This window comes from Sceloporus undulatus, chromosome 1 (assembly GCF_019175285.1).
Source record: "Sceloporus undulatus isolate JIND9_A2432 ecotype Alabama chromosome 1, SceUnd_v1.1, whole genome shotgun sequence".
NCBI classification, from domain to species: Eukaryota; Metazoa; Chordata; class Lepidosauria; order Squamata; family Phrynosomatidae; genus Sceloporus; species Sceloporus undulatus.
The window spans coordinates 295494943-295511390 of record NC_056522.1 but is presented as its reverse complement, the minus strand read 5'-3'; the positions used below and the strand labels follow the sequence as shown (position 1 = coordinate 295511390).

Below are 16448 nucleotides of genomic sequence, written 5' to 3'. Positions count from 1 at the left end.
CATTGTTTTGTTTTATTTCATGCATGGCTATCTGTTCACAAATGCTCACTGACTGAACATACATGCTCTTAAAAAAAAAGCTTTCCCGTTCTTTCTTTGTCAAATCTTGCACCAGCCTTGGCCAGCACTTCTCCTTTTATGCACAGCTTAGAACAGCATACTGGCTGAATGCAGTTGTCTGTGCAAATATGTAAGAAAAATCAGCAGGGGGATACTGAAACTACCAAAGTATAAATGTAAGGTGTGCACAAAAGGAGCACTAGTGTAGACATATAATAAGACCATGCAGTACATAGTATGCGTAATACAGTATTGGCTGTAATTTGTTTACTATGACTTTGGTGAGGGTGGATGCTAATTGAAATACAAGGACAACTTAAACATTGTAGCTTGTGATTTTTTTAAAGGGATAACAGAGGAAGAACGGCAATTTTTGGCTCCCCCCATGCTAAAATTTACTAGAAGTCTATCCATGCCAGACACCTCTGAAGATATCCCTCCTCCACCACAGTCTTTACCTCCATCACCACCACCTCCTTCTCCTTCTCTTTACAACTCTCCCAAATCTCCAATGGCTAGAATATATGGAACAATTAAGCCTGCATTTAATCAGAATTCAGGTTCAAAGATAGCTGTTTCAGGTAGATCTGAAAATATGGGGACAGTGATAAGGGACAAAGGCATATATTACCGGAGAGAGATGGACCGTTATTCTCTAGATTCTGAGGACTTATATAGCAGAAATGCCGCAACTCAGGCAAGCTTCAGAAACAAGAGAGGTCAGATGCCGGAAAACCCATACTCTGAAGTTGGAAAAATAGCAAGCAAAGCAGTGTATGTCCCAGCCAAGCCAGCGAGACGGAAGGGAATGCTAGTGAAGCAATCTAATGTTGAGGATAGTCCAGAAAAAACCTGCTCCATTCCAATTCCCACCATCATTGTTAAAGAGCCATCTACCAGCAGTAGTGGGAAAAGTAGTCAAGGAAGCAGCATGGAAATTGACCCACAATCTTCAGAGCAACCAGGACAGCTCAGACCTGAAGATAACTTGACTGTCAGTAGTCCATTTGCAGCAGCCATTGCTGGAGCAGTGAGGGACAGGGAGAAAAGATTAGAAGCCAGGCGTAACTCTCCAGCTTTCCTTTCCACAGATTTGGGTGATGAGGATGTTGGTTTAACACCTCCAACACCACGTATGAGACAGTCTAAGTTTAGTGATGAGGGAATGTTTAGTAATGAAGACAGTTTTAGGCAACTTGTTTCACAGTCTCCTATCCCAGCACCTAGAGAGTCTGAAAATATTTTCAATAGTAGTGAATCAAGTAATCAGAGTGATGCAAGGATACCAAATTCTTCAGCCCAAACAACAATGGGTTCGGAAAACAATGCATTGGCAACTCAGAATGCTGGTATGTCCGGTTTGGATAACTATGTTCATCCACTCACAGGGAAATTACTGGATCCAAATTCACCTTTAGCCCTTGCCCTTTCGGCCAGAGATAGAGCGATGAAAGAGCAAACCCAACAAATTCCAGGAAAAGGAGAATCTGGCAAAGCGGACCTTAATAAACCCCTTTACATTGATACAAAGATGAGATCCAATATTGAAGCTTCATTTCCAGTGACAGCTACCATTGCTAGGCAAAACACACGTGGTCCCCTAAGAAGACAGGAGACGGAGAACAAATATGAGATAGATATGTCAAAAGAGAGGAGGCCAGAAGAAAAGAAGAACATGCTGATAAACATTGTGGATACCTCACAACAGAAAACAGCTGGTTTGCTCATGGTTCATACAGTAGACACAGCTCAGTCTAGCAATATGCCTGAAAGTGAAGAGGAAAGTGCTGAGACAGATGTAAATACTGAAAAGCCTCCACCAGAAATGCAGGAAAGCACAGAAACAGCAGAAAGTGGACTAGATGATACTGTCATGCCTGAGCCACCTGCATCTCCTTGCAAAACAATTGTAGCTGTTGGATCTGTTGATGAGCCTATTATTTTGCCATTCCGTATCCCTCCACCTCCTTTAGCATCTGTTGATCTTGATGAAGATTTCATCTTTACTGAGCCATTACCTCCTCCTTTAGAATTTGCTAACAGTTTTGATATCCCTGATGACCATACAGTTCCAGGCTCTGCACTAACAGACTTGCTGAAACAGAGAAAAAATGGAACTCCATCAACTTCATTCAATCCCATTCAGCCCTCAAATTCAATAGACAGTAAGAAATCAGCGGGTCTTTCAAACTGTATGCCTGCCTCTTTTTTACCACCCCCTGAAAATTTTGATAATGTCACTGACTCTGGGATTGAAGAGGTGGACAGTCGAAGCGGTAGTGACCATCACCTAGAGACAACCAGCACTATCTCAACTGTGTCCAGTATCTCTACCTTATCTTCTGAAGGTGGTGAGAACTTGGATACTTGTACTGTCTATGCAGATGGGCAAACATTTCTGGTGGACAAACCCCCAGTACCTCCTAAGCCAAAAATGAAGCCCATAATCAACAAAAGCAATGCACTTTACAAGGATGCGCTAATTGAAGAAACTGTAGATAGTTTTGTTATTCCTCCACCTGCTCCACCCCCACCTCCTATCAGCGCACAGCCCGGTATGGCTAAAGTTGTACAGCAAAGAACTTCTAAGCTATGGGGTGATGTAACGGAGGTTAAAAGCCCAGTTCTCTCAGGCCCAAAGGCTAATGTTATTAGTGAATTGAACTCAATACTACAACAAATGAACAGAGAGAAATCCTCAAAGCCAGGGGAAGGAATGGAGTCACCTACAGGAACAAAAGCTGCAAGTCTTAGTACAAGGTAAATACAACTATTTTTTTTAAGTCTATACTATTTTAAGTAAAAATTGGCTTGGTTTTCATCATTCTGATAAAAATGTATGGTACTAATATTCCGGGTTGTGTGTGTTTTGTTTATTTTTGTTTTATACATTCCTAACAATCTACAAAAGAAGTTAGATGCATAGCGCAGTGGATAACCTTTTTTTCATTTTTCTTTGCATTTGTGTTTACTTTTCAGCATAAAAGCTAAAATCCAAAGGTCTCATATGTTGTTTTACTTAGGAACCAAGGTTTGGAAGCTTTCTAGCAATAACTTGCACCCTCCAAAAAGCCACTCAGAAGGATCCAGCGACTCTCTGGACCTAAAAAGAGCAGAGAGTGAGCAATATCCTGTGTTTTCTGCATGTACCAAGACTCTGATTTCCAGCCAGAATCTGCTTTGCTTTTTTAAAGAAAAGGAAACTTCTTCTATATGAACAATTCCACTTTACTTTTACTTTTCTGAAATAACACATCTCAGAAATGTGACTTACTATATAGACATCACTACTTGGGAGCGAAGAGATGCAAAATTAGGCTACAACTTGGTTTGTTTTTTTTTAAATATCCAAATCTAGCCACTTCAGGTATTTCTGTAAAATAAGCATCGTTCATTCATTAATTTGGTTTGAATTCTTTAATTGGAACAACCATAAAGAGAAGAACATATGGTATATGAGAATAAGAAATGTGAGCCTGCTATATCTAATTTACTAGCAGTATCCCAGGCCAGACTTTTAGCAATTTGTGACAGGCTTTATATTGTAGTAGAAAAGTAGAAGTGCCTTTCCATGCAGCACAGATCTTATATAAGTGCCCCTACAGTGAGGCCCATAAGCATAGATGTCCAGTTCCTGTGATTGTGCTCCCTCAAAATGGTAGTAGAAATCAAACAAATGAAACAAATGAGAAGACAGTGCATACATGCCTCTGTGGAGCTTCCTCATCACAAATTTCTTTAAGCATAATTGTTTTAGCTGCTTATCCACTATATTGGGCTTGCCGTTGCCCAGTAAACACCAGATCCGTACATGAATGCTTAAACATTTACACTGCATTACATATGAATTTCTTCTCGTGTTAGTTACCAATCTAACTGCAAAATTAATAAGGAAGGGTTTTGCATGGCTCAGTGCATTTTATAAAAGTATTTCTTAGACCCATCCCCTTTCCTTGCATTTATTTGTAAGCTTGTATTTTCTCTTTTTTTTTCCCCTTCATTTTCTTTCTCTGGTTTAATCTTACATTCACAAAAGCAAATATCAAAGTGAATAGTTACATTTATTTGTTGCCAAACAACAAATGAATTCTGTAGATAAATGCAAACTATAAATCAAATATGGGCAACTTCCTGGGGTGGAGATGGATATGCATTGGTTCACCTCTCCCCTCAAGCTGTTGCACTGCCAAATTTGTTGCTGTCACTGATTTGAAGACATCGAAACCAATACTTTCCTTTGAACACAAGTTGAATGGAGAATGTGTGTTCTTTTTTTAAACTTGAATTGCCACTCCCACCCAAAACTAACTAGATAAATGGATCACAGTTTAACATGCCTTGAACCAGAAGTTGCTTAGGAACTTAATGTTTCAGGGCCCAGTGAATCACTGGATTCAAACAGAATGAAACAAGTGGCTATATAGAATGAAACAAAAAGGCTAGTGAACAGTTTAGAGTAGAATCAGCATCAGTTTCATTCTAAAGCAGAAGAGAGTTGCTGTGTTGATAATGGAACTATTGGGGCTTAACAATAGTAGCTATAGCATTGCTAATATGAAGCTATTAACTGTCTCATTTAGGGTAGATTTGGTTCTTCTGATTCCCATTGGGATATGCTATGGGGGGTTTGGTATATTGTAAATGTTAGTAATGACTGAACATAGCAGGCAATTTATTGAATTGTGACTGCCTTAGTATCAACATATTGGACACAGTCAGCCCTAGATGGTGATGTTGGTGACAGTGATCCTGCTGCTGTTATTGATAATAGCAATGACAACAAGTGAGATCGTGATTTTCATTGTGACATTTTCAGTTTGCCAATTTTAAACTAGATAACTTTACAGGTTTGTAAATAATCCAACGATTAAGAGATGTTTTTAAGTTGAACTTTATTGTGTCCATTACTGTCACTCCATCTTGTTAACTGTTTGTCTGCCAATTTTGCAGATGCTTTTGCTTTGTAATTTTATAGTGTCTCAGTCATTCCATTTTGTCATTTTATTTGCTCTCATGACTGCCGTTAACAGAAGAGGGTCATGCTGAACTGCCATGAAGTAAGTGACGACCAAAGGCATAGACTGTTCTACATTGTGCCTTCTGTGGTTTTTGGTTGTTGTTTTTTTTAAAACCATGCATTTTATCATTTTGTGGGTTATTTTTTGTTTTTGTATTTGTTTTTCATTTGTAATTCTGATTAGATCATACTATCCAGAAGTGGTAGTCATCCTTTAAAATGAGTTCTGTGTGTCCAGTATTATATACTTCCTTACATAAATTTGCGGCACCTGTAGCACTCTGGCAATGTATAGCAGTTTGCCTAAAGATTAAATTAGCAAAAGTTAACCATGCCTAAACATTAGTGAATTCAAGGCCAGAAATCACATGCACAATCCAAATTGTATTGTACTTAAGACAATAAAGTCTGTCTTTACTGTGATAGTATGGAATTTTCAGATGTTTAAACTATGGTAGTGCAGTTTCTGTGTGATAGGTGACTTGGCTGAATTACTGATTCACAGAGGGAGAGAGTGGGAATTAGAAAGAGATCCTGAATTGCAGGGCAACTAAGGTGCAGGACATCCAGAGGCAGAAAGCTGAAGTAAGGTTGTGGTACTGCCTAAGACATGATAAAAAAAAAACCTAGACAAAAAGGTACAGATATGACTGGATCAGATAGGAAGATTTAGGAAGATAACAAAGGAAAAACAGTTGCTTGAGAGGCTAGTCAGGACATGGGATGTCAAAAAGAAGGTGTTACTAGATTCAGAACTTAGGCTTGCCAGAACAATTCTGCTATTTGCAGCTGCTGCTGGCTTAAGCATTGTAATCTAGCAACAAGAACCAAAAGCAGAAGGTGTACTTGAATATCACATATTAGATTTCAGCTAATTCTGCTGTAGGCATTTAGACCATAATTGCATTGCACATGATGATAAATCCTCTGACTGAGGAACGGCAAATATTTTAACTCCTGGATTTTCAAATAGCCAAGGAAGCAATGCTGTCAGTTGTTTAATGCAAAAGTAGATCTCTTGGAGAAGGAGGTGCTCTGGATAAATCATATCACACTTGACAACAGGAAGTGATATGTGAGAAGAAAGAGAAAAGTAGAGTGCTGTAAAAAGCGGAGATCTGAATAAGCTGTGAGTTAGGAGGAAATGGAATTGATAATGAACCAAAGCATTGGAGCCTAGTAGCAGGAGAGTCTATTTATTATTGACAGGATGAAAGGGTCAAAATAACTATGGAGAATCAAAGACCATAGGCCAGAGAATGATAAATTGCTGTATTGTTAGGATTGCAGGATGAGTGTAGCTCTTGGCCAGTCCCTGTGTCATCCCTATCCAGCTAATGACCCAGGTCTCAAAAAACAAAAAGATGTTCCATAATTTGCAAGATTGCCGTTTCCCTTCTTTAATACAGGGAAAACAACAAAGTTCCTGCAGTGACTCTCTGTTGTATAGGAGCCTCTTCCAGAAGGGAAGGGGGGAAAGTGATTTTGCTTGCAGACTCACTGAAAAGTGTTGCTTGTAACATGCACTCTTATTTAAGCATTGTGAGTTAACACAGGCCAAGATGAAGCAGATAGAGATTATGGATGGAATTTTACATCCTGATAGAATTTACAAGCCACTTTCCTTATCAGGTTATTTTTCATTCATTTTAGCAAGTCTTGGTGCAGAACAAAACATCACAAAAAATATGGAGCTGCCATCATACTGTCTGTCTTTTATTGCCTGCTCTTAATAATGTCTAATATTGTGCAGCTTTGCTGTGTTATTCCCCACTGGCTGATTATGAAAGACATAGCCTTGATTCACATATCTTCTAGTTAGTAGATTTTATGGAGAAATAGTGCAGGAAGACTGAAAGAGTCTTTACTGGCTGTACCAATCCCCCCCCCCCAAATGGAAAGGAGTTGTATAGTTTATGCACCTTTTAAGTTTAAGTTGTAATATTTTAGGTTTTAAGTTTGAGTTGCACTTAAACCTGTATGGAGTTGCCACCAATGCCTCAGAATGTTTTCACTGGCTTGTTTTCCAATAGTGCACAGTGGGAAATTGCTGCTGAGTCTGCTAAACAGGGTCAGGCCTGGTTCACACTTGGAAGAGAGACTTCCAGGGAATACCAGGTGCTGTAAGCTTTATTCAGAGGAAGGCAATGACAAAGCATCTTTTAGTATTCATTGCCTAACAAAACCCTATGAAACTTATGGGGTCACAATAAGTTTACAGGTGTCTAGTTGGCACATTCTACTTTTCTGTCATACTTTGGGTGACAAATCTGGTGTCTTGCTTGTTTTTTACAATGTCTTCCTTCATAGTTTTTGTTCAGTTATGCTGAAATTAATATCTAATTTGCCTAAAGTTCCTATTAATACATTATAGTCAATGTATTTGAAAAGAGACATAAGTCATGACGACCAGCAAGAAAATATGCCATATGTAAAAATGAGTAGAAAATAAGTACAAAAATACACAATGCCCAGAACCCTGAATTGTGTGAGTAGGGTGCAACACCCCATTTCTGCAATTCCATGTCCCAAAAGGCAGCTTCCAAGTCATTTATTGGACGAGAGCAAGGGAGGGTGGGAAGCATCGTGCTGCTATTGTGTACCCAGAAAAAGAGAGATGGGAAAGTGACATCAACTCTCTTTTCCTAGCTGCCTGGATAATTCACTCCCCATCCCAACTGCCAGAAAATGGTCTTGGCATCACTGTAGCAGTTGAAGGCTACTTTGCAGAAGATTGGACATTGCACAAGAACATATTATATATCTTCTTCACAACATCCAAAAGAGGAAATATGTATATGTAACACTGTACTACACATGCATATATCACCGATAGGATTCTGATCAGTCTCAGTACTGATTGAGTCAGAAGGAATATTTGCTTATTCTGCACAACCTTTGTAACTTGCACAAATAGATTTTATGCCTGCACAGTTCCTAGTTTGGAATCTTCTGGATCTGAGTAGTCTTTTTTGTTGGGAATCCCAAAGGGCAGGAATAAGAAGAATAAACAAATGAGCTAGTAAACAAGCTAGTAAAATGTGGGTCAGATGATGCAACTGTTGAGTGGATTTATAATCAGTTAAGCGGCCAAACACAAAGGGGACTCAGCAATGACTCCCCTTCATCTTTGAGAGAAGTGGCCAGTGGGGTTCCACAAGGTTCTGTTCTGGGCCCAGTGCTATTCAACACCTTTATCAATGACTTTGATGAAAGAATAGAGGGCATGCTTATCAAATTTGCAGATGACACTAAATAGCTAATAACCCTAGGCCTAGAGGAGAGGATCAAAATTCAGAATGACCTGAATAGATTAGAAAGCTGGGCCAAAACTAATAAAATGAATTTCAACAGAGGGAAATGTAAAGTACTACACTTTGGTAGGAAAAAAAAAGATATGTGTAGATACAGAATGGGAGTCACCTGGCTTTACAGGACTACACATGAAAGGGATCTAGGAGTCCTGGTAGGCCACAAGTTGAACATGAGTCAACAGTGTGATGTGGCAGCTGAAAAGACCAATGTGAGGCTGCATCAATAGAAGTATAGTGTCTAGATCAAGGGAAATAATAGTGCCACTCTATTCTGCTTTTGGTCAGGCCCCACCTGGAATACTATGTCCAGTTCTGGGCACCACAGTTCAAAAAGATTTTGACAAGCTGGAGCATGTCCAGAGGAGGGCCACCAAAATGGTGAAGGGTCTGGAAACCATGACCTATGAGGAGAGACTTAGGGAGCTAGGTATGTTTAGCCTGGAGAAGAGACGGTTAAGAGATGATATGATAGACCTGTTTAAATATCTAAAGGGGTGTCATATTAAGGATGGAGCAAGCTTGTTTTCTGCTACTCCAGAGACTAGGACCCGGAACAATGGATGCAAGCTCCAGGAAAAGAGATTCCACCTCAACATTAGGAGGAACTTCCTGACAGTGGAACACACTCCCTCAGACAGTGGTGGAGTCTCCCTCCTTGGAGGTTTTTAAACAGAGGCTGGATGGCCATCTGTCAGGGGTGCATTGATTTTGTCTTCCTGCACAGCAGGGGTTTGGACTGGATGGCGCTTGTTTGTAGTCTCCTTCAACTATGATTTTATGAGCACTGAATTATTGCTAGACCAATTTGGTTCAAAACTGTTTAGCTAAGTAATTTACTGGGTAGTTGTACATTTCAGTTTCCTTTCTAAACTCCTTTAAAGGGAGAAATACAGATATGATAAATATATCATGTTGGCTGCACTTCTTTCAGGGTTGGGTTGGTCTATGATTGGTGTTTGCCATTTTAATACCCACAAAGTGGGATCCCAGTTTACTGTCTCTCTGAAGCATTACTACCTTGGTATTACCAGATAGCCTAATGTGTTTGGCTCCTGTTTCACCTTCCTACTGCCTGCCTACCTCAACGAAAAGGAGGAGAGAGCCAGTGTCAAAGCACTCATGCAGGGATGGTGCGACATATGATAGCCCTTCTACATCTGGTGCTGGCCTTGGTTGCTGCTAATGTGATATTATTTTTAACATCTTATTGCTGAAATAGTCAATACACTCTAACCTCTATGCTAATATCACAGCAAGCCTTAGGACTGCAGAATTAATACTATTGAAGTCAGTCAGTCTTAGGGCAGGCTTGCAATTTCATAGAACAACATGCTAAAAGATTGTGCAAATGCTCCCAAATGTGGCATAAACACTACTTTCGAGCATTCTGACATTTCTCTGTCTTAAATTTAATGGATGTACTTCATCCTGAGGGTAAACATTAAGTTAACATTGAAGAATTACATGACCTCTTACAGTGCAACCTGACATATGTCAGAAATGAACCTCATTGAGCTTTCCTCAGGTACCGTAAGTGTGTCCAGGGCTGCAGCCTTAGTCTTTTCAAATGGAATCTCACTGTTGTAAATGATAGCTTTTGCTTAAAAATTGTCATCTGTGCACCAACATCTGTTTATTGTCATACCCATTCTCATTATGAGAATCAAGCTGTCTTATCTTGAGCCATTTTGACTTTGCCAGGGCAATTTAGGACGTTTCTACTCAAAGTGGTGCTCCCTGGACCAATGTCAGTCCCTGAGCCATTGATTGCTGGTCCCTGGCAACTTTCTAAAAAAAAAGAAAGAAAGAAAGAAAGAATTTTATCAAATGGACACAAATATAGTGCCAGTCACTACCACATAATTCAGGGTGATCAGACAGCCTCCTTTTCCAGGACATGTCCTACGTTCTATGCAGGAGGAATTCCAAAATGTCCTCCATTGTGAACATGACTAAGAAGCCTACCGAGTAACATTGCGTATGCTGTGCCCCTTTGAGAAACATGTCCTGTTGGCAGACTGTCCTTGCTGCAAATAGGGGGTTAGGATGGATGTCTCTAAAGTTCTTTTTTTCCTAGGAGCAGCTGCCAACAAGACTTGTCCCCAGAGCTTAGGGGGTAGGTTTGTTTCTTGAAGGGGAAAAGGAGAGCAAATGTGTTGGGCAATGGGCTGCTTGAGGACGCAACACAAATGTTGAAAGGATTTTTCTCCTTAATTTCAGCACAACAGACAAATGAAAGAAATAAATGTTGTTGTGTGCCCTCATTTCTGATTTATGGCAACCCTAAGATGAACCTATGGAGTTTTCTTGGCAAGATTTGTTCAGGGGAAGTTCACCATTGCCTTCCCTGAGGCTAAGAACATATGATTTGCCTAAGATCACTCAGTGGATTGCATGGCCAAGCTGGGAATTGAACCCTGATCCCCAGAATTATAGGCCAATCACTACACCATACTGTAAATAAACCATATGAAATGAATTTATATCTATATTATTTTTGAGCTTTTATTTTGTAATGTCCTACATTTTGCAGCACCTTGTCCTTCAGTGTAGTTATGACATCTTGTCACCCTGATGTAATTACCCCCACATCAGGTAGGCTGAGAAACAATCATTGAGGATACAGTTGACCAAAGTTTGCACTGCTTTCAGTCATTTCAACAGAACTGGTGTAGAATAATATTTTGTGAGTTTTGCCTTTCCATTGGAAACCTTCTGCACAGGAATTGTGTGTGGTTGCTTTATTTCTTTAGTCTAACTGAAGTTTATAACTGGTTTAGTAACATTGTGTTGCAAGGCACCTGAAAGAATAAGAGATTTATTGTAGCATAGGTTTCAGTATTACGATACTTGGGGGGTTCTGGTTGGTTTTGAAGACTGCTGCTTAATTTGTTCATGTGTTTTCACTACTAGTATGCTTGTCACACTTTATGGTTCAGGAACTATAACAACCATAGTCTTTGTTTTGCTGTTAAGACATGACAGTGGAAATCATGTATCATCAGATGTAGCTACAGTGACAGATACTTCTGCCCATGTTAACCCCCCCAAACCTCTCTTCTTGTTTAGTCTATTCCTTTTGAATATGTTATACTATACTGCTACTACATTCCAGTTATGATTCTCTTTTCTTCAAAGACATCTGAAACCATAGGCCATCCCCTCCAGCTGCCTCTTTGCTGTTTTCCCTGCCAATTGATGGTTTTCTGTGCATCATTTACATTCTTATCTCCAATACTTGGTTCTGTCTGTTACCTGCAATATTGTGCACCTCCATCACAGACTGCAGTTTAAACTCCACATCGTTATGTTTGCAAGATTCCTAATGAACATGTTCTCCCCAACTCCTTTGAAGTGCAACCCACGGTACACAATCTGAACCATTCCAGCAATAGTACATTGTCAACACAACTGGTTATTCACTTCCAGTACGCTTCTCTCTTTTCTTTCAAGAGAAAGAAGTAATAAAACAATCACATTTGCCCCAGGGTTCTTCACCTTCCTATCAGAGTCCTTTGTAGTACTATTTCTGGCAGTACATTTTGTTCCCATGTGAATCAGAAGGAAGGGGTCAGTGAGCTTAATGAATCCTGGGAAACCTCTTGAATCATAAACTCTTGCAATTAGAAGGGGCCAAAAGGGACATTTAGTCCAACCCACTACCATGCAGAATAACAACTAAAGCACTACTGAAAGATGCCCATCCAACCTCTGTTTAAAGATCTCCAAAGATGGAGACTCTGCCAGTTTCCAAGGCAGTCTTCCAAGTCACTGTTGATAAGCTCTTGCAGTACAAAGAAAATAAAATAAAAAATCCCCTAATACAGTATTTAGGTGGAATTTCTTTTAATTTGAATCCCTTGGTTCATGTTATAGTCTCTGGAGCAGCAGCAAACAAATTTGCTCCTTCTTCTACATGGCAGGACTTCAGATATTTAAAGATAGCCGTGTTGTCACCTCTCAGTCTTCTCTTCTCCAGGCTAAATATACTGAGCTCCCTAAGTCATTCCTCATAAGGTTTGGTCACTCTTCCCTGGACACATTCCAGTTTGCCCCGTCATGTCCTGGAGCTTTGCACCAGAGAGACAGCTTATCTCACAAAATAGCAAGTTAGGTCTACACACTGATATCTCTTATCCCATTCTTTAGGGAGTTATTTACCACCGGCGACACATGACTCCTCTTCTTCCAGAAAGTGTAATGAATCTGTGGGCCCTTCTATCTGTGCGCCCTTCCATGGCCATTTCTCTGCTCTTTGAAACTTGTTAGTGCTGGCCCAAAACCGTCGTCTGTGGGAATCATTGTGTAAGTCCAGAGACACAGCATGCTTCCTATTTGTTTTGCTTCTCTGTGCTACATTCTTCCATGTTTTATGTCTCCAATACCTGGTATCCTTCCTCTTTCCTTAAGGCAACTTTTTGATGCTCTTGCAGAAGCTCTCCTATCCAAAATTGCTTCATCTTCCCTGATGTGGCCTGAAGCTATTGTATTCTTTACCAGACATGTATCCAGCTTGCACTTAAGGCATGTATGGCTTCCTACATGTTAAGGCAGGAAAACAAACATGGTGAAGATTCCACAGATAGCTGTGACAGCTCCCTCACTATGTATATCTCTTAGTCCCTATAATAACTCCCAAAGTATTTCCTCAACACTCCAGCTAAACATCCAAGGAGAATGCTCTGTTGACTCCCTCTAGTGATTGGCTCCTTCTGGTCATAAGCTCAGAGACCTGGCTTTCTTTACTGTAGTTCAATGTCCAGCTAGTCAAATGTATCCAAAATGCTTTAGTTGGACTTAGTCTGGACCAATCTGATCTGATTTGGACTTGAAGCAGATTCACCCAATTTGAATCATGATTTAGCCAAAGCAGTTGTACATAGAATCGTAGAGCTAGAAGAGAACACAAGTGCCATCCAATCCAACCCTCTGTCATGCAGGAAATCTCAATCAAAGCATCCCCGACAGATGGCCATCCAGCCTCTGCTTAAAGACCTCAAAAGAAGGAGACTCCACCACACTCTGAGGAAGTGTGTTCCACTGTCCTTAGTTCTTGATTCATCATCTCCATGATGAATAAGTATTTTGTGCTTAGGTCGGTTTTTATAAAATATTGAAACATGATACAGATATTTAGACATCTCATTATAACAAAAAAAATCATTCATATTCGTATTTTAGAGTTAGCCTACACTTGTATAATTTATTATTCATCACTGTTCTGATGTCAGGATGTGAATTCAGCTGTTTTGAATTTTGTATCACCTTTTTCTGTTAATAATATTGTTGTTTTTAACTGCTGTTAATATGGCCTCAGCTATGAGTCAAAGGCCTCCAGAACACCCTGTCATCAACAGCTGTGCTCAGAGCCTTCAAACTCAGGGTTGTGGCTTCCGTGATGGTTCTATCCACCTGTAATGTGACTATCCTGTTTTCTTTCTGCCTCCCACTTTACTAAGCATTATAATACTTTCTAATTAGACATGTCCCATAATATGGCCAAAATACAATAGCCTCCAAATGTTTATTTTGGCTTCTAGGGAGACTTTAGGCTCAAGTTCAGGACCCATTGATTGGACATTTTGGCATTCTATTCTACCATGTTTCAAATGAATTAATTCTCTTCCTGTCACCTTTCTTCACTGTACATAGAATGTAGATTTGGAAGAGACCACAAGGGCCATCCTGTCCAAACCCCTGCCATGCAGGAAATCACAATCACAGCATCCCCAACAGATGGCCATCCAGCCTCTGTTTAAAGACTTCTAAGGAGGGAGACTCCACTACACTCCGAGGGAGTGTGTTCCACTGTCGAACAGCCCTTACTGTCAGGAAGTTCCTCCTAATGCTGGGGTGAAATCTGTTCTCCTGTAGCTTGCATTCATTATTCCAGGTCCTGTTCTCTGGAGCAGCAGAAAACAAACTTACTCCCTCCTCAATATGACATCCCTTCAAATATTTAAACAGGGGTATCATATCACCTCTTAACCTTCTCTTCTTCAGGCTAAACATCCCCAGCTCCCTAAGTCACTTCTCATAGGACATGGTTTCCAGACCCTTCACCATTTTGGTCACCCTCCTTTGGACATGCTCCAGTTTCTCAATGTCATTTTGGAATTGTGGTGCCCAGTACTTGTCACAATATTCCAGATGGGGTCTGACCAGAGCTGAATAGAGTGGCACTATTACTTCCCTTGATCTAGATACTATACTTTTATTGATGCAGCCTAAAATTGCATTGGACTTTTTAGCTGCTGCATCGCACTGTTGACTCATGTTCAATTTGTGGTCTACTTGGACTCCTAGATCCCTTTCACATGTAGTCTCGTTCAGCCAGGTGTCCCCCATCCTATATCTGTGCATTTCATTTCTCTGCCCTAAGTGCAGTACTGTACCTTACATTTCTCCCTGTTGAAGTTCATTGTTAGCTTTAGCCCAGCTTTCTAGTTTATTCAGGTCATTTTTGAATTTTGATCCTGTCCTCTAGGGTGTTAGTTATTCATCCTAATTTGGTGTCATCTGCAAATTTGATAAGTATGCCCCCAATTCTGACTGTACACACAAACTGATAATACGATCAATCCTGATCAATCCTATCTTTGCTCTTCAATTATATATCTTTACTCTTGAGTATCTGATGTAGTTCTTTCATAGTTGCCCTTCCAAGTCCTCATCTTGTTCTGACTTTTTGACTATGTGCTCCATTTTGATTTATCACCTGTCCAGGCTATAGAATAGTTTTTTATTATTTCAATGTCTTCATCATCCACTTGCGAATTATATACATTTTTGTGGTCATTATTTTTTTTTTAACATCCAGTTGTAATTACTCTGCTTTTTGTACTTTCTTCCTTGATTTTCGTCTGTAGTAGTTTCTAAGTCTTTGCTATTTTCTGCAAGTAATATTGTGCCATCTGTATATCTTAATTTGTTGATGTTCCTTCCTCCAATTTTCACACCTCCTTCCTCAAAGTCTAATTGTGTTTTCCATATGGTGTGTTCTGAATATGAATTAAAGAGTCAGGGTGATAAAATGCTGACCTACCTGGCCTCCTTGCCAATTGGAAAGCATTATAGTTTTTTGTGGGTTTTTCAGGTTACGTGGCCATGTTCTAGAAGAGTGGCCACATAGCCCGAAAAACCCACAAAAAAAACTATGGATGCCGGCCATGAAAGCCTTCGACTTCACATTGGAAAGCATTATGTTTTCCCATATTCTGTTCATACAGTGGCTTCTTGTCCTGGGTATCAGTTATGCATCAGGGCAATCAACTATTGTGCCACATCCGTTTCTTTTAGATCAATCCATAGCTTTCCATGATCTACAATCAAAGAATCATCTATAATCTAAAAAGCACAAATTGGATCTCTTCTTAAATTCTTCGATGCATTTCAGTATCCAGAGTATGATTGCAGTGTGCTCCCTAGTATCTCTTTCTTTTCTGAAACCAGCTTGAACATACAGCATTTTCACTTCATGTATGGTAAAAGTCTTTATAGTAAATTTTTGAGCATCACTTTGCATGTATGCGAGAGCCCTGGTGGTACAGTGGTTAAATGCCAGTACTGAAGCCATTCACAACCACAATGTTGTGAGTTCGATCCCAGGCAGGGCTCCAGAGTCCACTCAGCCTTGCATCCTTCCGTAGTTCACTAAAATGAGTACCCAGCTTGTTGGGAGCAATTGGCTTACACATTGTAAACCACTTAGAGAGTGTTTAAGTGCACTGATAAGTGGCATAGAAATGTACTTGCTATTGCTATTAATGCAGTGGTTCAGTGGTTACTACAATCCCTGGTGTTCACCTTTCTTGACAATATTTTGAGCATATCCAGTCTGTGGACCTTGTTTTACTCTCCATAATTGTTGGCAGATTTTTATTAGAATTCAGTTAGCAGGTCAATAATATGACCTGCTCAGCTTTTTATAGGTTCCTTTGACTTTGGGAGGGGCTGTGTGTGTGTATACGTCAAATCACCTGTCAGTTTATGGCATGAATTTCATAGGGTTTCTAAAGTAAGGAATATTCAGAGGTAGCTTTGCCAGTTCCTTCCTC

The 16448-nt window shown here is 39.9% G+C and overlaps 1 protein-coding gene across 5 annotated transcripts in view; it reads left to right on the top strand.

Moving 5' to 3' along the window:
* The window catches only part of SHANK2 (SH3 and multiple ankyrin repeat domains 2), a 489211-nt gene that overhangs the window by 460494 nt on the left and 12269 nt on the right, over window positions 1-16448 (top strand). For all 5 annotated transcript variants that reach the window (XM_042469292.1, XM_042469286.1, XM_042469278.1 and 2 more), the window contains one exon: window positions 408-2820. In XM_042469292.1, the coding sequence (XP_042325226.1) occupies window positions 408-2820 (2413 nt within the window). The remainder of the gene's footprint in view (window positions 1-407; window positions 2821-16448) is intronic.